At 31.7% G+C, this 23,555-nt stretch overlaps 2 protein-coding genes across 16 annotated transcripts in view; both read right to left on the minus strand.

The window, feature by feature from the left end:
- Positions 1-12,793, minus strand: part of LOC139493299 (synaptotagmin-7-like) — a 151,160-nt gene extending 138,367 nt beyond the window's left edge. For 6 of the 15 annotated variants that reach the window (XM_071281562.1, XM_071281555.1, XM_071281560.1 and 3 more), the window contains exon 1: positions 5,965-6,060. In XM_071281562.1, coding sequence (XP_071137663.1) covers positions 5,965-5,986 — 22 coding nt within the window. In that variant the 5' untranslated portion in view covers positions 5,987-6,060. Of the gene's footprint in view, positions 1-2,890; positions 2,979-4,382; positions 4,497-5,964; positions 6,061-7,888; positions 7,940-8,188; positions 8,383-11,415; positions 11,675-12,677 lie in introns of those variants that run through there. The other 9 variants (XM_071281567.1, XM_071281561.1, XM_071281566.1 and 6 more) reach the window with 9 other exon arrangements.
- Positions 12,794-19,376: 6,583 nt separating this feature from the next.
- Positions 19,377-23,333, minus strand: LOC139493300 (uncharacterized). The gene is made up of 2 exons (XM_071281575.1): positions 23,220-23,333; positions 19,377-22,621 (listed from the first exon to the last, which is right to left on the minus strand). Exon 2 carries the CDS (start codon positions 22,616-22,618, stop codon positions 20,927-20,929), a length of 1,692 nt encoding a protein of 563 aa, XP_071137676.1. The 5' UTR covers positions 22,619-22,621; positions 23,220-23,333; the 3' UTR covers positions 19,377-20,926.
- Positions 23,334-23,555: the final 222 nt, after the last annotated feature.

Here is a 23,555-nt window from a genome sequence, read left to right on the forward strand (position 1 = left end):
TGTTTGGCTTAAATGAGGGTCTTAATGAGGTACCCCAAAAAAGAACTTTAACGATAAACAGTTTACTCATTTTGACATTAACTGTATCTTTTAAAACGATATTTGACAATGACGATAAAAGATAAGCCTTAAATGTCTCTAAATGATATATTTGCAACAATAAATTTTTGATGCAAGGAAATAATGTTTGGCCAGAATCTATTCTTTGGTAAAAAAAAATCTGTCCAATCATTATAGTTTTGATATATAGAACAAGGTTCACTTTAGGGGATATATGGCCTTGACTTTTAGCTTTATATCATATAATTTCAAAATGGTCACTTTCATAATTTGGTTCAAAAGATACTTCATTGTTAAAAAAAATCTGAGGCTCAGACTTCTTAATAGGAGAGTACATTTTGGGATTCAAAATCAGCCCTTTTTAGATAAATTGTCAAAATACGTTGATTTTGTGCATTTTTTAGACCCAAAGGCTTGAGGAAACCCTAGGCCACAACCTAGAATCTGAAATGTTCAGTACGGAAGAGTTACCAATGATCATGTTGAATCCCTAGACACAAAAACTTTCTGAATCTTTGGTGGCTAAAGAAAATTATGCTAAAAACTGTTGATGATTATTGCAAAACTTAAGGGGGCTCGCGGGTCTAAATCAATTTTTTTATTTAATAAAGGATTTCGCTATATTTTTCTGTAAATGAACTTTATCTTATACTTAATAGAAAAATGAAATAAAGAAATGGGGTCACGGTTCATTTACGCTCACAATCTGCATACATTTTTGTTAATGTCCTTTTTTTCTGTTGAACTAATAGGAGAAAAAGCGGTAATATCGAAATAAAAAAAGAACTAAATTACAGAAATCGCTTAAATTTTACAATTATTCAGTTTATGTTCAGCTTATTCCAAAACAACAATAAAAAATATGGGTCACCGATGAGTTAAAAAAGATATTTCAATTTTCATGCCAAAAAATGGCATTTTTGCACCAAAGGGAAATAATTTGGAGCCTTTTCAATGATATCTACATTTTAAAAGTCACCTGGGGCAAATACGAATTGATTTTTTGGAATGATTTTGTACCATATGATAAAGTAACAACTACTAAAGGTTATTAATAAAATTTGTAATGAAAAATAAATGTTTAATTTTTTTCTGAACATCTTATACCCGCGAGCCTCCTTAACAGCACTTAAAATGCAATTGTTCATATAATCAATATTTCCAAGGAACATAACTTTTGAAAATAATACTTCGAGATTAAAATGACATTTTTTAGCCCCCCCCCCCCTTTTTTCCAAAGTCCTTTATAATTTTTTTTCTCAGTTAATTTCAATTTTTTTCGGGTTTTCTGTATACTATGAACATCCATAATTGTTTATTATAAATATAGTGACACTTCGCTACTTAATAACTATTAATTCCAAGTTTACTATCCACGGCAGTCACTGATATATTATATAGAGAGTTTGTGTATATTATAGTAGTATGATGATAGTTATTCATATGCAGAATAAACGAGAAATTAATTGTGCTGTTCAAAAGTACTTATGAAAATAATGTGCAATTTAAAACAGTGCTAATTAAACGAAAGTCCTGTTTAAGACTTAAAAATCTGTCCGATGACGGAAACAATATCTGGACGTCTTTATTTTTGTTTTTCTCCCAAAATTTTCCAAGCTGAATAATCATAATGGATGACAAATGCGACTAAGCATGTTACCTATATGATAATTAATTTATTGTGGAAGGAAGAGAAGAGACACACAAAATGAGGTCTTCCGATTTAAAGGTATAAATATGGCAAGAATTTTGAACATGAGAGTGATAACAAGACCAGATGAAACGACTCATGGATGGATGCCTGGTCATTCTACAGTTCCCATAATGTGTCCGGCTGGGTACAGTCAAATTACTATTGGTCATCAACATGCATTTGTTGACATTGTCTTGAAGCTATTTCTTTCTATCCCCAAAAAATTATAGGTTTCTATGACGTTCAATATTAATAACATGAAGAAAAAAACAAGTTAAAGCCATTTCTAAATACCTTCAATACTGTGGATTCTTTATTATTTGTTGGGTACCACTTTTAGTGGGTTTCGTTGGTACAGGTAAGATAATGAATTCAAATGGTCAACGAATCACATTGAATTACAAATTTTTTATACTAAGGCTTTTTATGCAGAAACTGCCAAAACCACAAAATCAAATATACAGGAAAATGCAAGTTTTCCTTAATCTACGAAAATTGAAACCCAAGAAAAATATATTCAGCCACAAAATATTAAAACTTAAACCTAAAATCCAAATAAATAATAAAACAACTGAATTATATCTTCAAATAAAGGCAACAGTAGTATACCGCTGTTCAAAACTCATAAATCCATGGACAAAAAACAAAATCGGGGTAACAAACTAAAACCGAGGGAAACGCATTAAATATAAGAGGAGAACAACGACACAACACCGAAACGCAACACACACAGAAACGGACCAAGCAACAGACAAAACACCACGAGAATAACAAATATAACATCAAAACCAAATACATGTACATGAATTTGGGATAGACAAGTACCGTGCCACGTCTTATCTCAAAAATAAGAGAAAACACAAACGACTCAACGTTAAAATGCAACACACACAGAAACGAACAATATTATAACAATGGCCATCTTCCTGACTTGGTACAGGACACTTTTAAAGGGGAATAAAAGTGGTGGGTTGAACCTGGTTTTATGGCATGCCAAACCTCGCACTTTAAACTAACTTTGAATTCTATCTTGGAAAAGACAGCTTGTTAATCACAACCGAACTCTTTTAACCCCCCTTCCCCCATCAATAACTATTTTGTAAACCGTTTATGAACAAAATACCAGAAACAACTCACCTAACAGCCAACTTGTTTCTCTTGTACTATAGAGATGTTAATACCTTCCAGAGAATACAACCAGGTTAATTATAGGTGTAAAAACATCATTACATCCATTTGTATACAAAAAATTCTAGGTAGGAACAGAAAATCACTCAATATCCTATATATCACACAAATTGTATTACTACTAGTAATGACAAATCATGAAATTATTGTTAGGTCACTGCACATCAAAACTCACAATTTATAGAAATTCATTAATTTGGATTTTGGATAAAAATAAATTCAAATATTCATTAAAAAAAAGTTTGAATTAAACACCGCCTGAATAAAATGTGTTGAATATTAGTTACATTTATTTGAATCATAACGGATAAATTAATGCACTCAAAATCCCATCAAAACTTTTACACAATGTCAATCATCACCATAAAAGTAATATGATTAAAAGAAATCTAATAAAATTTGAAATTTTAATCTTTAGCTACAAGTTTTGTCCATTTATAACTCCTCCTTGAATCGATATCTGATTGATAAGTAACGCATACTTTATAAAGTATCATAATATCCACGTTTTGTGATAAAAGTTCAAATTCACATGTATCCAACTATCAGGTTAATTAACAAATGTCATTAGGACTATAAAATAACCTGGATAAGTCAGGCGATGATTATTTAATACACATCTGTACCCAGAACAATATAAATTGATTATTTATGGCAATTAGAATATTTTGTTTCTCTTAATTATCCCAGTATTACCCTATAATTGAATATATGATGTTTGGGACATTAGTTCTTCTTTCCACTGGTCACATAAACTGTATGGATTACAGTATTTGTTATAAGTTATTGGCTTTTGTTGAGAGACATGAGATATTACCCAGTACTCGACAAGATATCAATACTGATAAATAATTCATTTTAAAAATTCTACCTTTACACAGACTATCTATCAAACAATTACAGGGTTATATATTTTCCTTTCATTGAAATGTCATATTTTTGGATTTTCAATTTTATAATTCTTGATCGTGTTGATTGTCCAATTGAAATTAGTTTTATAGACAAGTAAATAAAAATTATCAAGTGAACTGAATTTTAAGTGAATCATCCAGATCCTTAAATCTGTAGCTTGATCATTTGATGTTTTAAAGCTATTTCATAAATGTACTAAAATTCATCGACTTTAACTCTCTGGATGCTTGATGAGTTTCCACTAATCACTGAAGATCATGTCATGCTTCAATTGTTTGTCTGTATACCATCGATTGCTTCAGGAACCCCATATCTTGTCATCTTTACATTTATATTAATCATGATTGATAAATTTATGAAGGACATAAGTGAAAAAAGTACAAAATACAACACATGATTTAATAAAACTATAAACAGAAATTTAAAAGTGACACAGTATTTTAGGAGAAATGTCACAGTTTGTTAATTATAAAGATCAATATAAATGTGAAATAAACTTTGACGTCTTTGTTTTCAGATAAATATTTACCTTTAAGTTAAAAAATCCAATGTTAAAATCAAAACTGTCAAGATTAAATCTTCTTGACTGACTAATACTTTAGTGAATCGTGTTACATAAATGTGTAGTATTTGTTTTGGGAGGACTAACAACGATATAGAACACAAATACAAATTCATAGGGTTAAAATATCTTAATTGCGTGTTCTCCTATGATAAGGGTGTTATACACTTATGTTTTAAATGGGTGTACCTGAAATCCAAGATTCGCCAATTAAGATTTCACCTTCAATCAGATAAATATGTGATATCTATTGTGTAACTTTATAATACAATATAAAACAGCCTCATTTTTAGGCCCTTTATAGCCTTTGCTGTTGGGTGTGAGCTAAGGCTCTGTGTTGAAGGCCTTACTTTGACCAATATTTGTTTACTTTTTATACATTGTTACTAGGATGGAGAGTTGTCTCATTGACACTCATACCACGTCTTCTTACTTATTTCTCATTATTTCAGTGAAGTTGTGTTTTAATGTTACTGTAATAGTATATTACACAAACATCACAGATATGTCCTTGTATTAATTCAACAAAGGCAAGTGGATCAAACCATTTTTTATAAACTGAATAATCAGCAGCCACTATATGTCAAAGTTAAAGCTTAATTATTCAAACCCTTTCAGATCACCTAATATAACAGTCATGTTAGCATCAAAATTCAAATTGGATTATATAAATCCAATTCTAATTCTGATTGAGTGATATTCCACTTCTAGAACAGCACTTACTAGGTTATGCAGCAAAAAAACAAAATTTGCATTGATTATATAATTATTTATATATATGTATGTATATCAGTTGAGGCATAATAGTGCCATTTCATATGATGCTGAGTTATACATTTTGTAACTACTGCTAATTTCGAAAATTATTGCCATATTTATTGCGAAAAATGACAGGGTTGTAATGGCATTAACTTAACTCACATTTTGTTTTTTTGATATCTCATGAATGAATGGAGATTTTTCTTAGTATTGCAAAAATAATAATGGCATTTTAGTGTATCAGGTTACAAAGCTGCTACTTTTCTATTTATTTTTCCTTCATTGTTCAGACTATAGTGTTGGGATCTTTGACAAACCGTTTCAGTACAGTTTTCCCCTTAGCATTGTAGAATATTATCAGCTATTGTTTTTGATACATTTCTGTATACTAAAACCAGCATGAGGTTTATAAGATTTCTATATATGTTTTGTTTTTCAAAACCTCCTTAAATATATATATGTAAATGAATGCCAATTTTTAAAAGATATTGAAAGACCATCTATGTATTAAATTATTAATTTATTATTTATAAATCAAATAGAAGTTTGCTTTATAATATTGCATGTTTTATTTGGTAGTATTTGCATGATGCTGCATGATTTTTATTGTGATAGTCGGTTAAAGAGCTCACCAGAGCTCATGTTTTCTCTGTTATAATGTATATATATGCCGACTCTAAATAAAATTTACTTACTTACTTACTTACTTACCTTGACCTCATGGGGATTTTTTTCATTCATTTACTGTAACCAAACAAACAAGCATATGCCTGAACTTAATTTGACTTACCACTTGTGTGTTTGGGAATCATGATGAACACTTCAGTATAGAAGACTCAGAAAAATATGTCTTGCTTCACTTTGTCACATTCCAATGGTCTACAAAATAATAAACTGCTGTTAATATAATAAATATACCCGGTACTGGTAAAAAAAAACTTACAGTATAATGCTATTTTCACACGTAACTCCAATTCGATTTGTGTTAACTTATTTGAATTAGTTTAATTCACATTCAAAATATTATATGTCCAAACCTAATTTCTAACTGCAATGCACATTGAATTGACTTTACTGTCTGAACAACATTAACTTTCAATTCGCATATATCAATTATTTAATTATAATTTAATTTGAAATACAATTGAATTTAAGTGTCCACAACACAGTTTAATTAGAATTATTAAATGAGAATTTACTAATTTGTATTAACAAAAATGCATTTCTAATGCGATTTAGCCAGTTCAAATTTGATTTGAATTTTTTTTTAAAAGGGAAAAGTGAGTGAACTTGATTAGTGAATATGATTGGCATTCAATTCAAATTCCATTCAAATTTGATGTATGTGTGAAAGAGGCATAAATATTTCATAAATACCAATTATAAATGTACATGTATTGTATTTTCCCTGGCACATAATTTTTCGAAATACACCCCTTCAATTACTTGAACCTTGGCTTGAGTATTATTTCCCAAGTCATCTAAAATTGCTTGCTTAAATCGTTTTACTTCTGATATACATTTTAAAATATAGTAATCTACTCCTGGATCGTCCGTAAAAACGGCTAATATAATCCCGGGTTTTATTCATTCAATGAAACGGTTTTCGTGGCTGTTTGGGATTAGTCTTTCAATTACCTCCATGCACAAGTTTATATTGACGAAAATGTTCCGGCTTCGCTAGTACAGTAATTACTTTCATCACGACAGTTATAACGTGAATAGCAGGACAAATCGCGAAGTAAACCATTCCTTGGACTTGTACATGTATTAACTCATGCTTTGAAAAATGAAATATCAAGTTTGACAAAATGGCTACCGCTTGAAAAACGACTGTGTAGAAAAGATTTTATAGAATCTGCAATATTTGAACTCACAAACAATGAGGCAAATATTTGTACTTTTGGTAGATGTTATTATTATCTTACTCTTATTATTCATTTTCTGCTATATCTACTTATAAAATTCACTTTCAGTCGTGGAGTTAACGAAAAACATCGTTAGACATTTTTCTTATTCCAGCTTAATATGCAGTCACCAGGTCAAATGAAATTTGGCAAAATAACGCCTTTAACGCCACAAAGAATCGATACATGTCGTTGTTCCTTCCAAGTTTCAGGAAGATCAGAGAATAAGAAATAGGATCACTATACATAAGAGTTAAAACAGTTTTTCTTAAATGTAATGTTGGACATCCGTTTTTTCACATGGCTTTGTTATTTTTATCCTCAAATATACTAGATAATACTTAGTATATGATCAAGAGCTATAAAAACATAATCTAAAACATATATTGAATTTGCTTTAATAGTGGTTCGTGTTTGCTAACATTTTTATTTTGTTTTGCGGAGGAAATTTCGAAGATGCTGTTTTAAATTCTGGATGTTGTAGGAACAGCGTGTGTAACGTTACAGTGTTCTAAAGCTATTAATTTCTAAGTCATTTGGTCTCTTGTTAAGAATTGTCTCATTGGCAGTCATACCACATCTTCCGTTTTCTATTATTTGGATTATAGTCATGGCTTTCTTATACCTAAATGTCCCAGTTGAGGGCAAATTTATATAGGTAGAATAATAATTATCAAAAGTGAAAGTAACACAGGGAGTTGTTAGATCCAATATAAACAAGTGTGAATACACGAGAGGAATGTATTACAATCAGATTGAAGAATACACATTAAACTTACGAGCGCTCAGGCAAATAATATAACTTACATCATAACTTATTTGTCATTTTAAAATTATATTTTAAAGCTTTTAAAATTCAAGTTCATTACTTAGGTCGATAGTACAATATTTCGTGACCTGAAATTTTGTTTTGTATTTTGTATTTAAATTCAATGTGTGCATTACTACTGTAAGTATAATATTTTAGGTTTTTAAACCTCAGGCTATTGAAGTTTTACTTGTAGAATGGGGGAAAAATGGTATATATCCATTACAAGTTTATGATTTAAAAAAAAGATTTTATTGAATGATTGTATTTTGTTTCCAAAACAATAATATAAAACTTACATACATGTTTGTTGTACAGGCAGTCTAAAACATATCTCTTTCAAAATCACAGAAAAAATAAATCCATAGAAAAAGAAGGAGATAACTAGATAGCAGGTCCTACATTGAAAACATTTCTCTAGTATATAATAACACAGGAGAAATAACTTCACTTTAAATATTTGTAAAATCGTGTTTAAATTCTTTAATCATATTATCTTACAAGATAAATATAGACTGATCTGTATGAAAACAAAACATTCATTTTTAAAAAGTATTATGTTGTCATTCAAATAACTTTAACATTTAAATTTTTGCTGTGTTTAAAATACATGTACATGTATTAAGAACAGTCAAATTAGCTAAAAGATTAGTCTATTCAACCATTCTGTTCACACCTTTTAAATCTTCCTGTGTCATAGCCCAACAAAAGTTTGATATTGTATCTATCTTGATCTATTAACTTGTTTATCAGGTAATGGGAGTTACCTCATAATACCTAAAACTAAATAATTGACCAGAGGTTTGTCCAAACACGTAAAATTTAAAATCAAATGTACTTTTACACTTTTGAAGTCTGTTTAATAAAAACTCAGTGCACATAACTTTGCATCCAGATGCATCATAACCATTACTTTAAATGCATAATTAAGTTGGGTTCATTGTTTCAATCTTTGATTTCTTAGCAATGTCTTGTGGGCTGTTTTTTTTTTTTTTTCATTTTTGTCAAATTGCTTGTGTTTCTACTGAAAGTCAGTGGTTCTCTTACACTGGTGGTAAGCGGATGGTCGTAACTAAAAGTTATGACCATCCAGAGATGGGAGACAACTCTAGGGATAAGTTTTTCTTTTTCGATTTTTGTGCACTAAAAGGTTGATTTGAACCAAACCGCTTGTCTTGTACATACTATTCGGCAGTCCGGTGATATTTAAACCAAATTTGATGCATTAAAACATTCCAATTTTCGTAAAATAGTCATTCAAAAATTCAAGCATGATGGTCGTAACTTTAAATGTGTGATGGTCGTAACTTCAACTATAGTATTTTGGATGATGGTTGTAGCCGACACAAGATGGTCGTAACTTTGAAAGATGACCGTAACTCGAGTATTTAGACAAACTTTTATTAATGTATTTTAATTGTAAAGGTAATAGACTCAGATGTAATATATGATTTGCTACAAACAATATTCAAACACTCATCATTTAGGAGCAACAGTGAAAACTAATCAACTCGCATTAAGCCAAAAAGTATGTAAGGGTTGAGAATTAATATATTTTTTACTGTACGTTAAGGCATGAAATTATTAAATGCACATGTATTCCCTTATATTTGTTTTTAGGGTTTTTTATTTATGACTTTTTTTTAACTGCAATCATGTCGGCAGATGAAATTGTTAAATGTACAATTCTGAACAATCATCTTTAAATCATTTATTGCAGTTCCTATAAGTCTTTGTTTACTCCTTGACTTTAAATTGTAATTGTCTTATAAACTATTGGCCTTCAAATAATGGTCTTTTGGTTGTTCATGAGGAAATAGAATCCACAAATGCACTTCTGAGTCAGGGTTGAGTTCAATATCGTAGCTGCTACGTAGTGCTACATAGATTTTGACGATTGAACATGTAGCTATAGACTGGTTGTTACATAGATATTGATAGCAGCTACGTAGCCGCTACGATATTGAACTCAACCTAGGATTTTATTACGTGTTGTCGGTTTTTTTTAAATATTACATAACAATTATATATTGCTGTATAGCATTGATAGTTCTAAGTATTGGTACGGAATGAAAACTGAATCCATGGTGTCGCAATGAACATTGTGTTACCCTCGAAAGTAGGAATATTGTTGATATATATTTTACACTGCTACATGCACTGAATTTAAGAGTAAAATAAAATACTAGTTCGTAGCCAGGCTTAAGCTTGTAGCCAAGATAATGTTACAAGGACTTAGGTCAAACTAAATGTACTCCGGCAACTATTACATACAAATCCCGGAATGCAGGTTTAAAATCATGTGTAAGTTATATGTTTACATTGTATGAATAGCTACAAGCTACTAGTGGACTTCTTCATTAGACATTACTGTGCACCTGATTATCAGCTTGATTTCACCAAACAACAATATGACGTCTAAGCATCCAGGCTAAAAATAAAGCTTATGTTCTTTAACTCAGGTAGGGAACTGCAAATTAGCGGGTATGCTTGATAACGACCTTCATAACCTTAATTTTACGACCATCCGCTTACCACCAGTGTCTTAGGAACTCTGGTCACCTGGTCACCTGACTAATTTTTATGGTGGAGGTGAGATCCCTCCACCATAAAAATTACCTCCACTTAATAACCAATAAGTGCCGAAAACGAGGTTAAACACAAACCAATCAATTAATCAACCAACCTTGTCAGTCTGAATTCTGACCTAATGTGTTTTATTGACCCTTTCAATCTGTTCCCATTTGTTTAGGACCATGCACCTATCTTTTCTTCTAAACAATTACAAACCTACATAAGTTAAAAATATTAAGATAAGACAAATGAACACATTGTCAGTCCAGGTAGGACATATCAACACAATGTCAGTGTAGAGAGGACATATGAACACAATGTCAGTGCAGAGAGGACATATGAACACAATGTCAGTGTAGATAGGACATATCAACACAATGTCAGTGTAGAGAGGACATATCAACACAATGTCAGTGTAGAGAGGACATATCAACACAATGTCAGTGTAGAGAGGACATATGAACACAATGTCAGTGCAGAGAGGACATATGAACACAATGTCAGTGTAGATAGGACATATCAACACAATGTCAGTGTAGAGAGGACATATCAACACAATGTCAGTGTAGAGAGGACATATGAACACAATGTCAGTGCAGAGAGGACATATGAACACAATGTCAGTGTAGATAGGACATATGAATACAATGTCAGTCCAGATAGGACATATGAATACAATTTCAGTCCAGGTGGACATATGAGTACATTGTCAGTACAGATAGGGCATATGAATACATTTTCAGTGTAGATAAAACATATGAATACAATGTCAGTGTAGATAGGACATATGAATACAATGTCAGTGTAGATAGGACATATGAATACAATGTCAGTCCAGGTGGATATATATGAATACATTGTCAGTCCAGTTTACAAGTCCAACTAATAGTTTCTATATATGAACAAAAATCTATCAAAATAATGTTTAATGTATAATGTAAATTACACCTACCCCATATTATTAGCTCACTACTTTCCTTTCCATTGATTATTTAAACAGCCTGTTTAATACCTGTTTAAAGTTGAAATTTTACCGGCTGTTTTTTAAATCTTGAGTGAGTTCATAAAACTACTAATTGAGTTGGAGAATAGATATATCCCTTTGAGACATACAAGTGTTGCAAGGAATAAAATTCTACAGCAGAGTGATAATTATTCTCCTTTTTGGTCTTCATCTAATTATACACTCCTGATAGCTGTCTTCATAAAACTTCACTTTTTAAAAGTTAATCATGTTCCTGTCGGAACTAATATTCAAAATGTAACAACCATTGGGTTGAAACGGCAATATAATAATTGTCAAGTAAATGAATAAATAACTATTTCTTATACTTTTGTACTAATATACTTTTAAAGAGCTTCTCAACTACAATAAAAGCCCTATAAAATACATAATAATATGCTCATAAACAGAAATCTTCTATATGTAATAAAGTGCACCATTACATAAGATAGTAATTTGTCGCCATTTGTCAGACTTTGATCTTTTTACATTGACAGATTTTAATTTCTTAACCCATATTTAAAGGAATAGAGAAATTGAGATGTCACAAAAGATTGTTAATCCACTTGCTCATTACCAGTATATATTATTTTTTTTATATTTTAATCATTAATGAAGATGAAGGTTGACTTAGAGTGGACCTTAAACAAGGTCTCTGGACTGTTTACATGACAAAAAATCATTTCCTTTATCATGTTTATGATTTGTTGTTGCTCAGATCTTGACCTTGACCAATATATATCATACCTAAGAAGAATGTCAAGGTCACCTAATTTGAAAGTTGACTTTTATCACTACATATATCATAATGTACTACCTGACAGAAGATTATTTCCTTTTGTTGTCAGTTTCTTGAATTGGGACTTATATAAGAGTCTCTGGGTTTAAGCAAAAAAGCTCGCCCTCAACTTTTTTTTCTGTAGGGGTTATTATATATATATATAACAAACTGTCAGCTGACTTAATATAAATCCAGAAATATGCATATTGTAACTCAGATATTCCAGTGGTCAACAGAATCTAAATGGTTTTATGTCTGTATTATAGTATTGTGTGTTAAGCATTAACAAAACTTGCAAGGATTACTATTAAAGATATCTGCTTCAAGAACTGATTTATGTGGATTAATGAATTCAAGGACTAGTAATAGTACTACTGAATATACTTGACCTATTCAAAGTAAAAAAAACAGTCAACATTAAGATATATACCTTTAGATTGTCAATGACCAGGTCCCCATGTTGGGAATATGTATACAAATTGTAATTGGTTGAACAAGCACTCAACCTTCCTCATCTTCATATATACTGAATTCTTCTTTGCCAATGAGTCAATAAAGATAATCCTCTTAAACATTTGAATCACAGTTGACCAAAAGTATTGGTTAAGTATGAGTTTCTTGGTTTATGGTGTTACTGTTCAGGTATTGATATTTTTGTAAAAGTAGATATAGGAAGATGTGGTGTGAGTGCCAATGAGACAACTTTCCTTCCAAATAACAATTTAAAAATTAAACCATTATAGGTTAAAGTACGGCCTTCAACACGGAGCCTTGGCTCACACCGAACAACAAGCTATAAAGGGCACCAAAATTACTAGTGTAAAACCATTCAAACGGGAAAACCAACGGTCTAATCTATATAAACAAAACGAGAAACGAGAAACACATATATATTACATAAACAAACGACAACTACTGTACATCAGATTCCTGACTTAGGACAGGAATGTAAATGTAAATGTAAATGTGAGCCAAAATTTGTTCCTGTGAAAAAAGTTCCAGTGGAACTAATTTCACAGGAAATATGTTCTGGGAGAACTTTTTTCACAGACAATTTCTATATAATTTGTTCCATCTCTATGAAATAAGTTCCACACTTTTCCTGGTGAAATAAGTTCTGGGTTGGTGAAATTTGTTCCTTACCAAGTGAAATAAGTTCCATGTTTGTGAGATTTGTTCCTTACATGTACCTGGTGAAATAAATTCTGGATTTGTGAAATTTGTTCCTCACCTGGTGAAATAAGTTCCTTGTCTGTGAAATATGTTCCACTGGTTAAACAAGTTATTTTATATACTGAGCACTTGTCATCAGTGAGTTTAAAGTCATTATAAAAAAACTTGTATTATATTGATAATGTAATAAATAAAAAGTGTAAACATCCAATTGTAAATAATGTACACATTACTAACCTAAATGAATCCCATTTGAAGTGACCCTTAGAAAGAGTGAACCTACCAGAAAGGTACCAGGTATTGAATGTATATAGTGTATGTACTAAAACAGTCTTCAATTTAAATATTCCTCTGATATGTGTATGAACTTTTCTTTAATACTAATTCTACTTGATTAGTGATGTCCAGAACCATTTGTATTTAGAACATACTCACCCCTTCTCGTCCAATGAAAAGTCAGTTTTTTTCCCCTCTAATTTTCATAGTACATGGTTTTCCATGCACTATGAAATGCTATACATGAATGACTTTTCATTGTCAGTTAATTATGAAAGTGAACTCTTAATAACTGCACTAATGAAGTGTACAATCCCCTGAGGCATTTTCCCTGGGAAAAGAGCCTACTGATTAAAGATGAAAGAGCAAAGGTTAAAACAAAATTTTTATAAATTTTCTTATGGTACACATATATAGAATAAACAAAAACAATATGGGGGTAAGGATGTAGGTAAAATAATATTTATTTATTATATACCGGGCATTTGAAGGATTTTTTTTTCTTTCAAGAAAACAATTCCAGACTGCTGATATAGAAAGCAAAGGATTTTTTTTCGGAGACACATTAATACATATAAAGTTATCAATAAAAAAGTAAGCATTTGACACTGAATGGTCTGGATTTAAATGCTTATACAGAGTTTTATATTTATAAAAAAAAAATCAAAAAGGGGATTTATATAACATTGTGTTGCTTTTTAAAATAAAAAAATCTCAAGATATATAAGTATTAAATTTTACCTGAAGCAGAAGAAAAACAATTTATCCATTTATCATCACAAACTATGTCAGTGCTATTTCCTTCCATCCATTGAAATGATGATTACCTATGTTTTACATTTGGTTAATCATAAAAAGTGAACTCTTATTAAGGTTTGAATATTACAATGGGAAAGCTAATTTTGTAAGGTCACTCGAAAGTGTGAATATGTTCTAAATTGGTCAGACAATACATGGTCATGTTTTATGAAGATTTAAGCCCTCGGCTTCGCCTTGGGCTTAAATCTTCATAAAACATGACCAAGTATTGTCTAACCTATAAGTGTACACTGTTTTAAAGTAGCCTCAGGGTGTCAGGTAAATATACATGTATGTATGTGGTAATTTTGTTGCAGGCATGGACACTAAATTGACCACCTGGCAAACATATTATGCAACATCTAAAATTTGTTATATAAAAAAAATATTTTGACAAGATTTGAATTGATCAGAACCAAGGACTTATATAGAACAGAGACATGTATACATGTAGTATATATATATGTCTCTGGTCAGAACAGTAACTACGGACGCCTTCGACATTTACTTCATACTTGTTTATCCAACAATTTACTGGAGAAAACGTTTTAACTCCATTTATTATTCACCATCTGTTTTGTTGTTGGCAACTATGGGACTGGATGTCATTCTGCACTGTTTTTAACAGGGCTGAGTTTCTGAACTGATTAATCTTTCTTTGCTGTTTCAGTAAAACGTTTAAGGTAAAAGTCCGATAGTACCCGGGTATTTTCCCGGGGAAAATTTAGGCACAGACTATCACAACGACAGTAATATCCTGACAGGTAATAGCTTTTCTGAAAAGCTTGCCATATTTTAGCTTCTTATATTGAGATCGGTGGTTTGTGTTGTTAGTTTTTTTATTATTGGAATCTTGCACTTTAAGCCCTAAGAATATATAGTGTCTTTTTTCTCCTGGTTTTTGGTTTTAGTTGTAGTAGATCAGGGTTATCATGGAAGGAGGAGTACAACTTGGTACCGTATATATGAAATACAATATATTACAATTTTTAGCAGTCAATTAACTTGTATATTCATACTGACCAGCCTTTAGAGGCTTATGATGCTCTGCCATTTATGTACTGACGAAAAATTATAGGAATACATTTCATATCTATTATAATCCTTATCATATCCATTAATCCTTATCATATCTGAGGCTTAACTTGATTCGTATTAGATACAATTAAGTTTCAATATATCAGTTATGTTAAATAATTAAATGAGAAAATAAGAATGAAAGTAATTTTGATAATGTTTTTCTTATTATTTCTCTCTGCAGAATAGGCAGGACACTGAATCAAAAAAGTCATCTCGTCCTCAACAGCTCGATTGTTGCATGCTTTACGGAGTCTTTCTGGTATAGTTTTTTTTTGTCAGTAGCGACCTATACTTCTATTTCTATAGGAAGTGAACCACTTCTAAGCTTTGAAATGACAGATTGTTGCTTTGATGACATGGTTTTGTTAATAATTAGTTCTTGACAGTAATTTTCTTCAATGTTGATATATGTCCTAAGTTTCGTAATCCCGCTCACATTGGTTTTCAATTTCTTTGAATATATATATATATGGTTTGTAATAGCTAGAGTAACGGGATCAACACTGTATTCCTTTGTTTTGTGGAATATGATTCATTTTGTTTACTCTTTATGACAGTGCTAGTAGTTTTAACATGCATACTGTGTCTTGACAGTTATGTTATAGTTTGCAAGGTTATAAATCAAGTTGATAAGAAAAACGTGATATTTACTTTGAGGATTACTGCTGGACAAAATGGACTAGTGGCAAATCTAGAATTTTTCATAAGAGGGGACCCGCTCCAGTCATGCTTTAATGATTCACTATATGTATAATGCATGATCAATCAAATTTTTCCCACAAAAAGGGGGGGTCCACTGGAAAACTATCTAAATCCGCCTCTGACTACTAAAGTTGGCTGTATAAATATGAGAATATTACATCATATATGTGTAGAAGTGATTAAGATATCAGCTCATGCTGGCTTTTGCCTAAGAAGAAGCAATTATTAAATTTGAGGTACTACAAGCTATAATTTCGGATATTGCTAGTCACAGACTTTTCAAGCCAGTTTGCATTGGAAAAGATAAAAAAGAGAAAAGATCTTTTCTAAATCTTTCCTTTGCCAACAAAGGTCTCGATGGCGTCAACCTAGGCAATATCCTTCATCATAAATTAGTTAAATCGAAAATACCTCCTTATTTCAAAGACCAGTCTGTACCAATAATTTCTTATACCTATACCAAACCTATTGCAACTAAAATTTTCAATTACAAACGCGTTTTGCAGGATCTCGATATTGACGACTTCAAGTCTAAACCTCCTGATTGCACTTGTGCTAGTTCCCAATTCACATATAATCCTGCTGGCCACGTTATTACCGGTGACCTTAACATTGTAAATAACACTTCTCTACGAAACGTGTTATCGAAAGGTCCGAAATATCGTGAGCCTAAATCCATCAATTGGAAACACAACTTTAAAATTGTGATGGATTCAGTCGAGGATTATGCCAGGCAATGGGCTAAGCGCGAGAAGGAAGACGTAGACACTCTATCCGAATGGATTAAGGCAGTGAGGTCGTTAATACAAATCAGAATTAAGAAACTGAATGGGTCCATCAATGCCCATGCTACGTCAATCTTCAAAGATCCATATGTTGCTAAACACCTATCTGACCTCCATGATGAATATGTTGTTGTCCCCGCAGACAAAGCCCCAAATAACATCGTTTTTATCTGTAAAAGTCATTACATTAATTGCTTGATAAACGAATTAGGTATAGACAATTCACTTGGAAACCCAACATAAACCCTCACGACACTTACCAAAGAGGAAATCCTGGATAATCATAGGTCTGTTCTTTGTTCCTTTGGTATTTCAACCAAAGATGAAGAACTGGATCTTCCATCACTGTATTGGATACCTAAACTACATAAGTGTCCTTACAAACAACGGTATATTGCTGGGTCTTCCAAGTGCCCCACGAAACCCCTTTCTAACTTATTAACATCCATTTTATCAGCAATCAAAGACGGGCTTCAAAGTTATTGTGAAACTGCCTATTCTAGAGGTGGCGTGAATCAGATGTGGATACTTAAAAATTCCAAAGATCTTTTAGAGTACATACAATCAGAGACATATAAATATTGTATTATATGTCTCTGATACAATCTAACTCTCTTTCATCTTGTAACAGTATTAAAACATTTGACTTTTCTACTCTTTACACAAGTATTCCACATTCCAAACTAAAAGACAAATTAAAAGAGTTGGTATTACTTTGCTTCATAAAAAAAGAATGGCCAACGTAGATACAAGTATCTTGTCTTAGGGAGGGATAAATCATACTTTGTAAAGAATCATTCTGATTCAAACAAAAAATTCTCTGAAACCGATATTATCAAGATGCTTGATTTCTTGATTGACAACATATTTGTTACGTTCGGAGGACGTGTTTTTCAACAGACTGTCGGCATCCCAATGGGAACAAACTGTGCCCCTCTACTTGCTGACTTGTTTCTTTATTATAATGAGGCTGACTTCATGCAGGAACTTCTTAGGAAGAAAGATAAGAAGTTAGCAATATCCTTTAACTCTACTTTCCGCTATATAGATGACGTTCTTTCACTAAACAATTCAAAATTTGGTGACTATGTGGATCGCATCTATCCCATCGAATTGGAGATAAAGGATACTACAGATACAGTTAAGTCGGCTTCATATCTTGACTTACATCTAGAAATTGACAATGAGGGTCGGTTGAAGACAAAACTTTACGACAAAAGAGATGATTTCAGCTTTCCAATTGTGAACTTTCCATTTCTAAGTAGCAACATTCCAGCAGCACCTGCATACGGGGTATATATCTCCCAATTGATACGATATTCCCGTGCTTGCATTTCCTATCATGATTTTCTTGATAGAGGGTTACTGCTCACAAGGAAGCTGTTAAACCAAGAGTTCCAAATGGTGAAGTTGAAATCATCCCTTCGTAAATTTTACGGACGCCATCACGAGTTGGTTGACCATTATAGAATAACCGTTTCACAAATGATATCGGATATGTTCCTTACGTCGTAACTACAATCCCCTTCCCTTTCATGAATTTGACCTACCGAATTAGACTATTTACCGGATTTGTAAGCAACACGACGGGTGCCGCATGTGGAGCAGGATCTGCTTACCCTTCCGGAGCACCTGAGATCACCCCTAGTTTTTGGTGGGGTTCGTGTTGTTTATTCTTTAGTTTTCTATTTTGTGTCATGTGTACTATTGTTTTTCTATTTGTCTTTTTCATTTTCAGCCATGGCGTTGTCAGTTTGTTTTAGATTTACGAGTTTGACTGTCCCTTTGGTATCTTTCGTCCCTCTTTTGTTGTTATAGTAGTAATACTGTAAATAGATGGTTTGTGGCAATAGATTTGGAATGAAATACTAATTGGAAATAATGTTCTAGAAAATGTTGTCAGCTGGCTTCTTATATTGTTTAATATTTTGTTGTGGTTTGTAATCTTGACATGATAAGTTCTATAGATGAGAGCTTCATATTGGTATTAGCATTTAGTGCTTTATATTTGGTTGCATGTGAAAGCATACGCGTTTGTTAGTTGGAGTAGTTATATTTTCATTTTGATGGCAACCAGTTCATGTAATTCATATAGTCAGGATTAATATTAGTAAGCGATAGTTATTTTATTTGTTTATTTTCATTGTCATGATTAATATGGACTATATAGATTGCTGTTTGATGTGAACCAAGGGCGTAGGCTTCATGTTTTCCCCGTGTACATATTTACATGTACTGTCCTTGCCTTATAGTGTGTAAACGTGTGTAAAGTTTCATGTATCATGTGATGTTCCTTTTGGATACTTTTTAAGTTGTTAGTTTTAAAACATATTTTATTGTTCAAAATGACAAAAGAATCAGACACAAGTTTTACCACTTAGTAACGTCTTCTCCAAATATATTAATAATACAAGACGTATGCATCCTATGGGATAGTTTACCATGCTTATCTAATCTTCCTATATCTATTATGTGTGAGTTTGTGAATACTATAAACAAAGGAATTCCAACCACGACCTAAACCGTCTTAAGTAAATACATGTAGTTCAGAGTCCAATGAGGAAACTGGTCAATATGAAAGATCCCTCCTATTGGATTCAGTCAGTGTCCAGACCAAATATGGACTGATTTCTGAGAAGCAAACAAGCCTCAGCTGTTATCCAACACCACAACTGTAATTATTCAGTACCCCATAGCCCCGTATGCATACGTCTTGTGTTATTATTATATTTGGATTAATAATATATTCAACTAAATACCCAAAATAGACTAGAGAATTCTCCATCTGATTTATTGAAAAGTGCGTATGCTGAGTTAAAAAGGACTGAGTGTAAAGCTCAAACTAGCTCCAATAATTCATGGCTCTCTAATATCATTTCTACAGTGAAAAATTGGGTATTGACCTTAATATATTTAAAAATTAAGGCAAAAATAAATTAAAAAATTTACTGAAAAAAACAGCTCAAATTAAATTTTCAAAATGATTGGGAGAAAATGCAAAATTTGTATTTACAGAATCAAGGCAAATTGGACACTTATTTTTCATTCAAAAGGTCATTTGACTATGAAAATTATTTAGATTTAAAGCACCCAAAAAAACATTTGTTAACAAAATACACTCAGCAATCACTGTTTAAGAATAGAAACTGGCAGACATGAACGAATTACCAATGTACATGTATGTGTTAACCATGAAATTTTACCTCGACATGAGAGGATATGTTTATATTGTTATTCAAATTGTATTGAAAACGAAATGTACTTTCTTCTGGAATACCCTCTTTACAATAACCTCAGAACTTTTGAGAGATATGACTGATTATATAAAAAAAAAATAAAATACCCCAGTTTAGATAATTCAAACAGATTTTTTTCTTCATGGATCATGATTTATGAGGATAGCAGATTTTTATCTATTTTATGTGCATACCTTGATAAAGACCTGCAACTTAAAAAATCAGAAAATTAGTTATAACTTAAATACTCTAAAAGATATCAAAATTATCTCCCCTTGACCACTGATCTTTCCTCATGCATTTGAAAATATTGTATTGTATTGTATTGTATATGTAAGGGCATTGATATCTAAAAATACTGAGTAAGAGATAGTTTACTTGATCATGTTGATTGCTATTACCAATAACGAGTGGTTGGAACTAGTGATTACAGCTATAATACACAAACATTTTTTTTTAACTCTTAATACACAAACTTTTTTTTATTATAACTCTGTGACTGGATATATTGTTCTAAATTATGATGTTTGTGTAAAACATGGATTATGCATTAATTAGTTACTTAGAAAAGTAATTTCATCAAACTTAGACAATATGTTTTCATCAAACTCAATAGCTCATATTATATTTTATCTCAAAGATATATTAAATTTTTCCAAGTAAGTGCCATAGGAATTACTTATAAAACCTGAAGACTTGTTACGTTTAAAGCAAATTAACAAATGTCCCACCTCACTATCCCGTCCACTAATCAGTACTTTACTATCCTGTCCATCTTTTGATACTACTATTATACGATCCTTGTCTACTACAATAATGTTACCATAAGTATCTGAACAGAGTCCCCATGGTCCTGATAAATCATGTGTGTATTGCCAGATCAGTTCACCTGATTCATCCACACAGTTTACTGCTCTACCATCCCAGTCACTATAGATTACTCTGTCATTACAGTAAACAAGACTACGAATGGCGTCATGAACTCCATTAACTCCTATAAACTTCTGGATATTTTCCTTCAAGTCTATAATTAAGATGTGAAAATGACCGTATCCTATTGCCAGGGAATTGTTGGAGAACGATAATCCCATGAAATAATCGGGTGAATTTTCTAACGTGTTTAAATGGATAACTTTGATAACTGTTTCTTTCTCCATGTTGAAAATTCTAATGGCGTTTTCCATAGGATAAAGTACAGCAATAGTGTTGTTATTGATCTGTGTAACACTGTAGGCTCCAACGGGTATTGGTAACTGTTTCTGAAGGATGCCACTAGATGTAAATAGGTTAAGTTTACCAAGGTGTTCAACTACTATAACTCTTCCGTCCATCAGACAAATTATGTCACTGATCACCTCCTCTATGTTGATCTCTATCTTTGTCTCAATATTCATGGTCATGTTGTTTATGTTGGATTGTTCACGTGACTTTACTTGTAGGTCCGTCCTTCCACTTGTGTCTCTTTTTAGGGTTATTTCAGTTTTATCAACCATTACCTTTCCTAATGATTCTAATTGCTCCAATTTGCTCAGCACCTTTTCTAGTTCATCATTTTGCTTCATTTTGATGTCAAATTCGTTGGTCCTATCATCATATTCTAGATCATCAACATATCGTTGACATTGATGTACTTGTTGTTCAATCTGATGTATGCCTAGAAATGATTGTAGTTTTGGAGTATGTATTACAACTGCATGTAAATGCTTGCTCATTTCTTTCAAGTTTTTCCTTTTCTCTTTTATTTCAGAAATAAAATCTATGGCTGCTGATTTTTCCTGATTCCAGATTCTGTCTATTTCTTGGCATAGTTTCTCCTCCAGCTTATCCAATTGTTTGTTAATTGTCTGCCTAATTTTGATCATTGATTTCTTTATGCCCTCACACTTTTGTTCTCCTGTTTGTATGTTGGTTGTTTTGTTATTTATCATTTGATTCAAGAGATCTAAGATGGAGTTGATATCTTCCTCTACGGATTCTTTGGATTTTTCAATCTTAGTATTCTCAATAATGTTAGCTAAACTTTTTATCCCAGTACAATTTGAATGATTAACAGAAATACATTCATCACAGCAAGGCATTAAATGACTGGGGCAGTATAAGTTAAGTTGTTGACCATGTTTGTCACATTCTGTTTTGATAGTTTTGGGAGATGGTTTATAATTTTTGATACTGATTGTCTTATGATTAAATCTTTTGTGAAGACCATGACCAGAACATGTTGAGCATAGTCCTTCATCACAGTTGTAACACCAGATGTCAGCTTCAGTGTTATTATTTTCTATTTGACAAGGTCCACATAGTACCGGTTTGCTGGTTGCCATGACCTTTACATAATATGAAGAACATATATAGTAATTAAATTTTTTCAGTAACTTTAACATATACAATACATTTATAAATTAGCTTAATGAATGAAGTTTGAATGCTTGAGGTTAACTGGATGATATGTCCTATACAATTCGTATATACTAAGTAAATCTTTGTATGTTCTTTCCAACCCGGCCTGAATTAGTGGTTCTATACCTTATAAGATAGATAATATCAGATAAATTAGTAGAGTTATCTCTCTTTGTATACTATATACTTATAATACATTTATTCATTTATTTGGAGTGTTTTTTTCAATTTAATATTGCGATATGTAAACAATGGTAAATGAATGTCCGGAATGTGTACATATTCTTTTTATTTAAAGTCATTAATAGTATTGACAAATTAATTCTGTGTCAGAAACAAATGCTGGATTAAATATTTGATCATATTAATCCAAATTCAGTCCGTCTGAGAGCTGCATATCAAGCTTGAAATGTAGTGTCGACCATTGAATTATAATAATAAAAAACTGAAACACGAAGGCAAATAAAATCCTTTTACATTATTCGATAATGATTGTATTCTAATGAAAAATATGTATATATATACCTCTTAGTTCAGACAAAAGTCAGTTCATCTCAATTTTTCAACAATGGCAGGTTTACCAGGAAGTAGATAAAGACATGTTTATACCCGACTCGGGTGATCAGTTAGTATTTAAATGACGATTATTATGGTCAATAGACATGTTACGAAAAGGTATATTCTCGACGCTGAGGTTGACAAATTATAATTTAAATTTGGGGATAGTGTCAAAACGTTGATTATAGATTTATATAGGTAAAATTTAAACCCTGTGCGTCTTTGTTAATTCAAATTACATTTATCTAGAACATCATTATGTATGTAAAATCTTATTCGACAATTACTTTTGTGATATCATTG

The sequence above is a fragment of the Mytilus edulis genome, chromosome 10 (genome assembly GCF_963676685.1).
Source record: "Mytilus edulis chromosome 10, xbMytEdul2.2, whole genome shotgun sequence".
Classification (NCBI taxonomy): domain Eukaryota; kingdom Metazoa; phylum Mollusca; class Bivalvia; order Mytilida; family Mytilidae; genus Mytilus; species Mytilus edulis.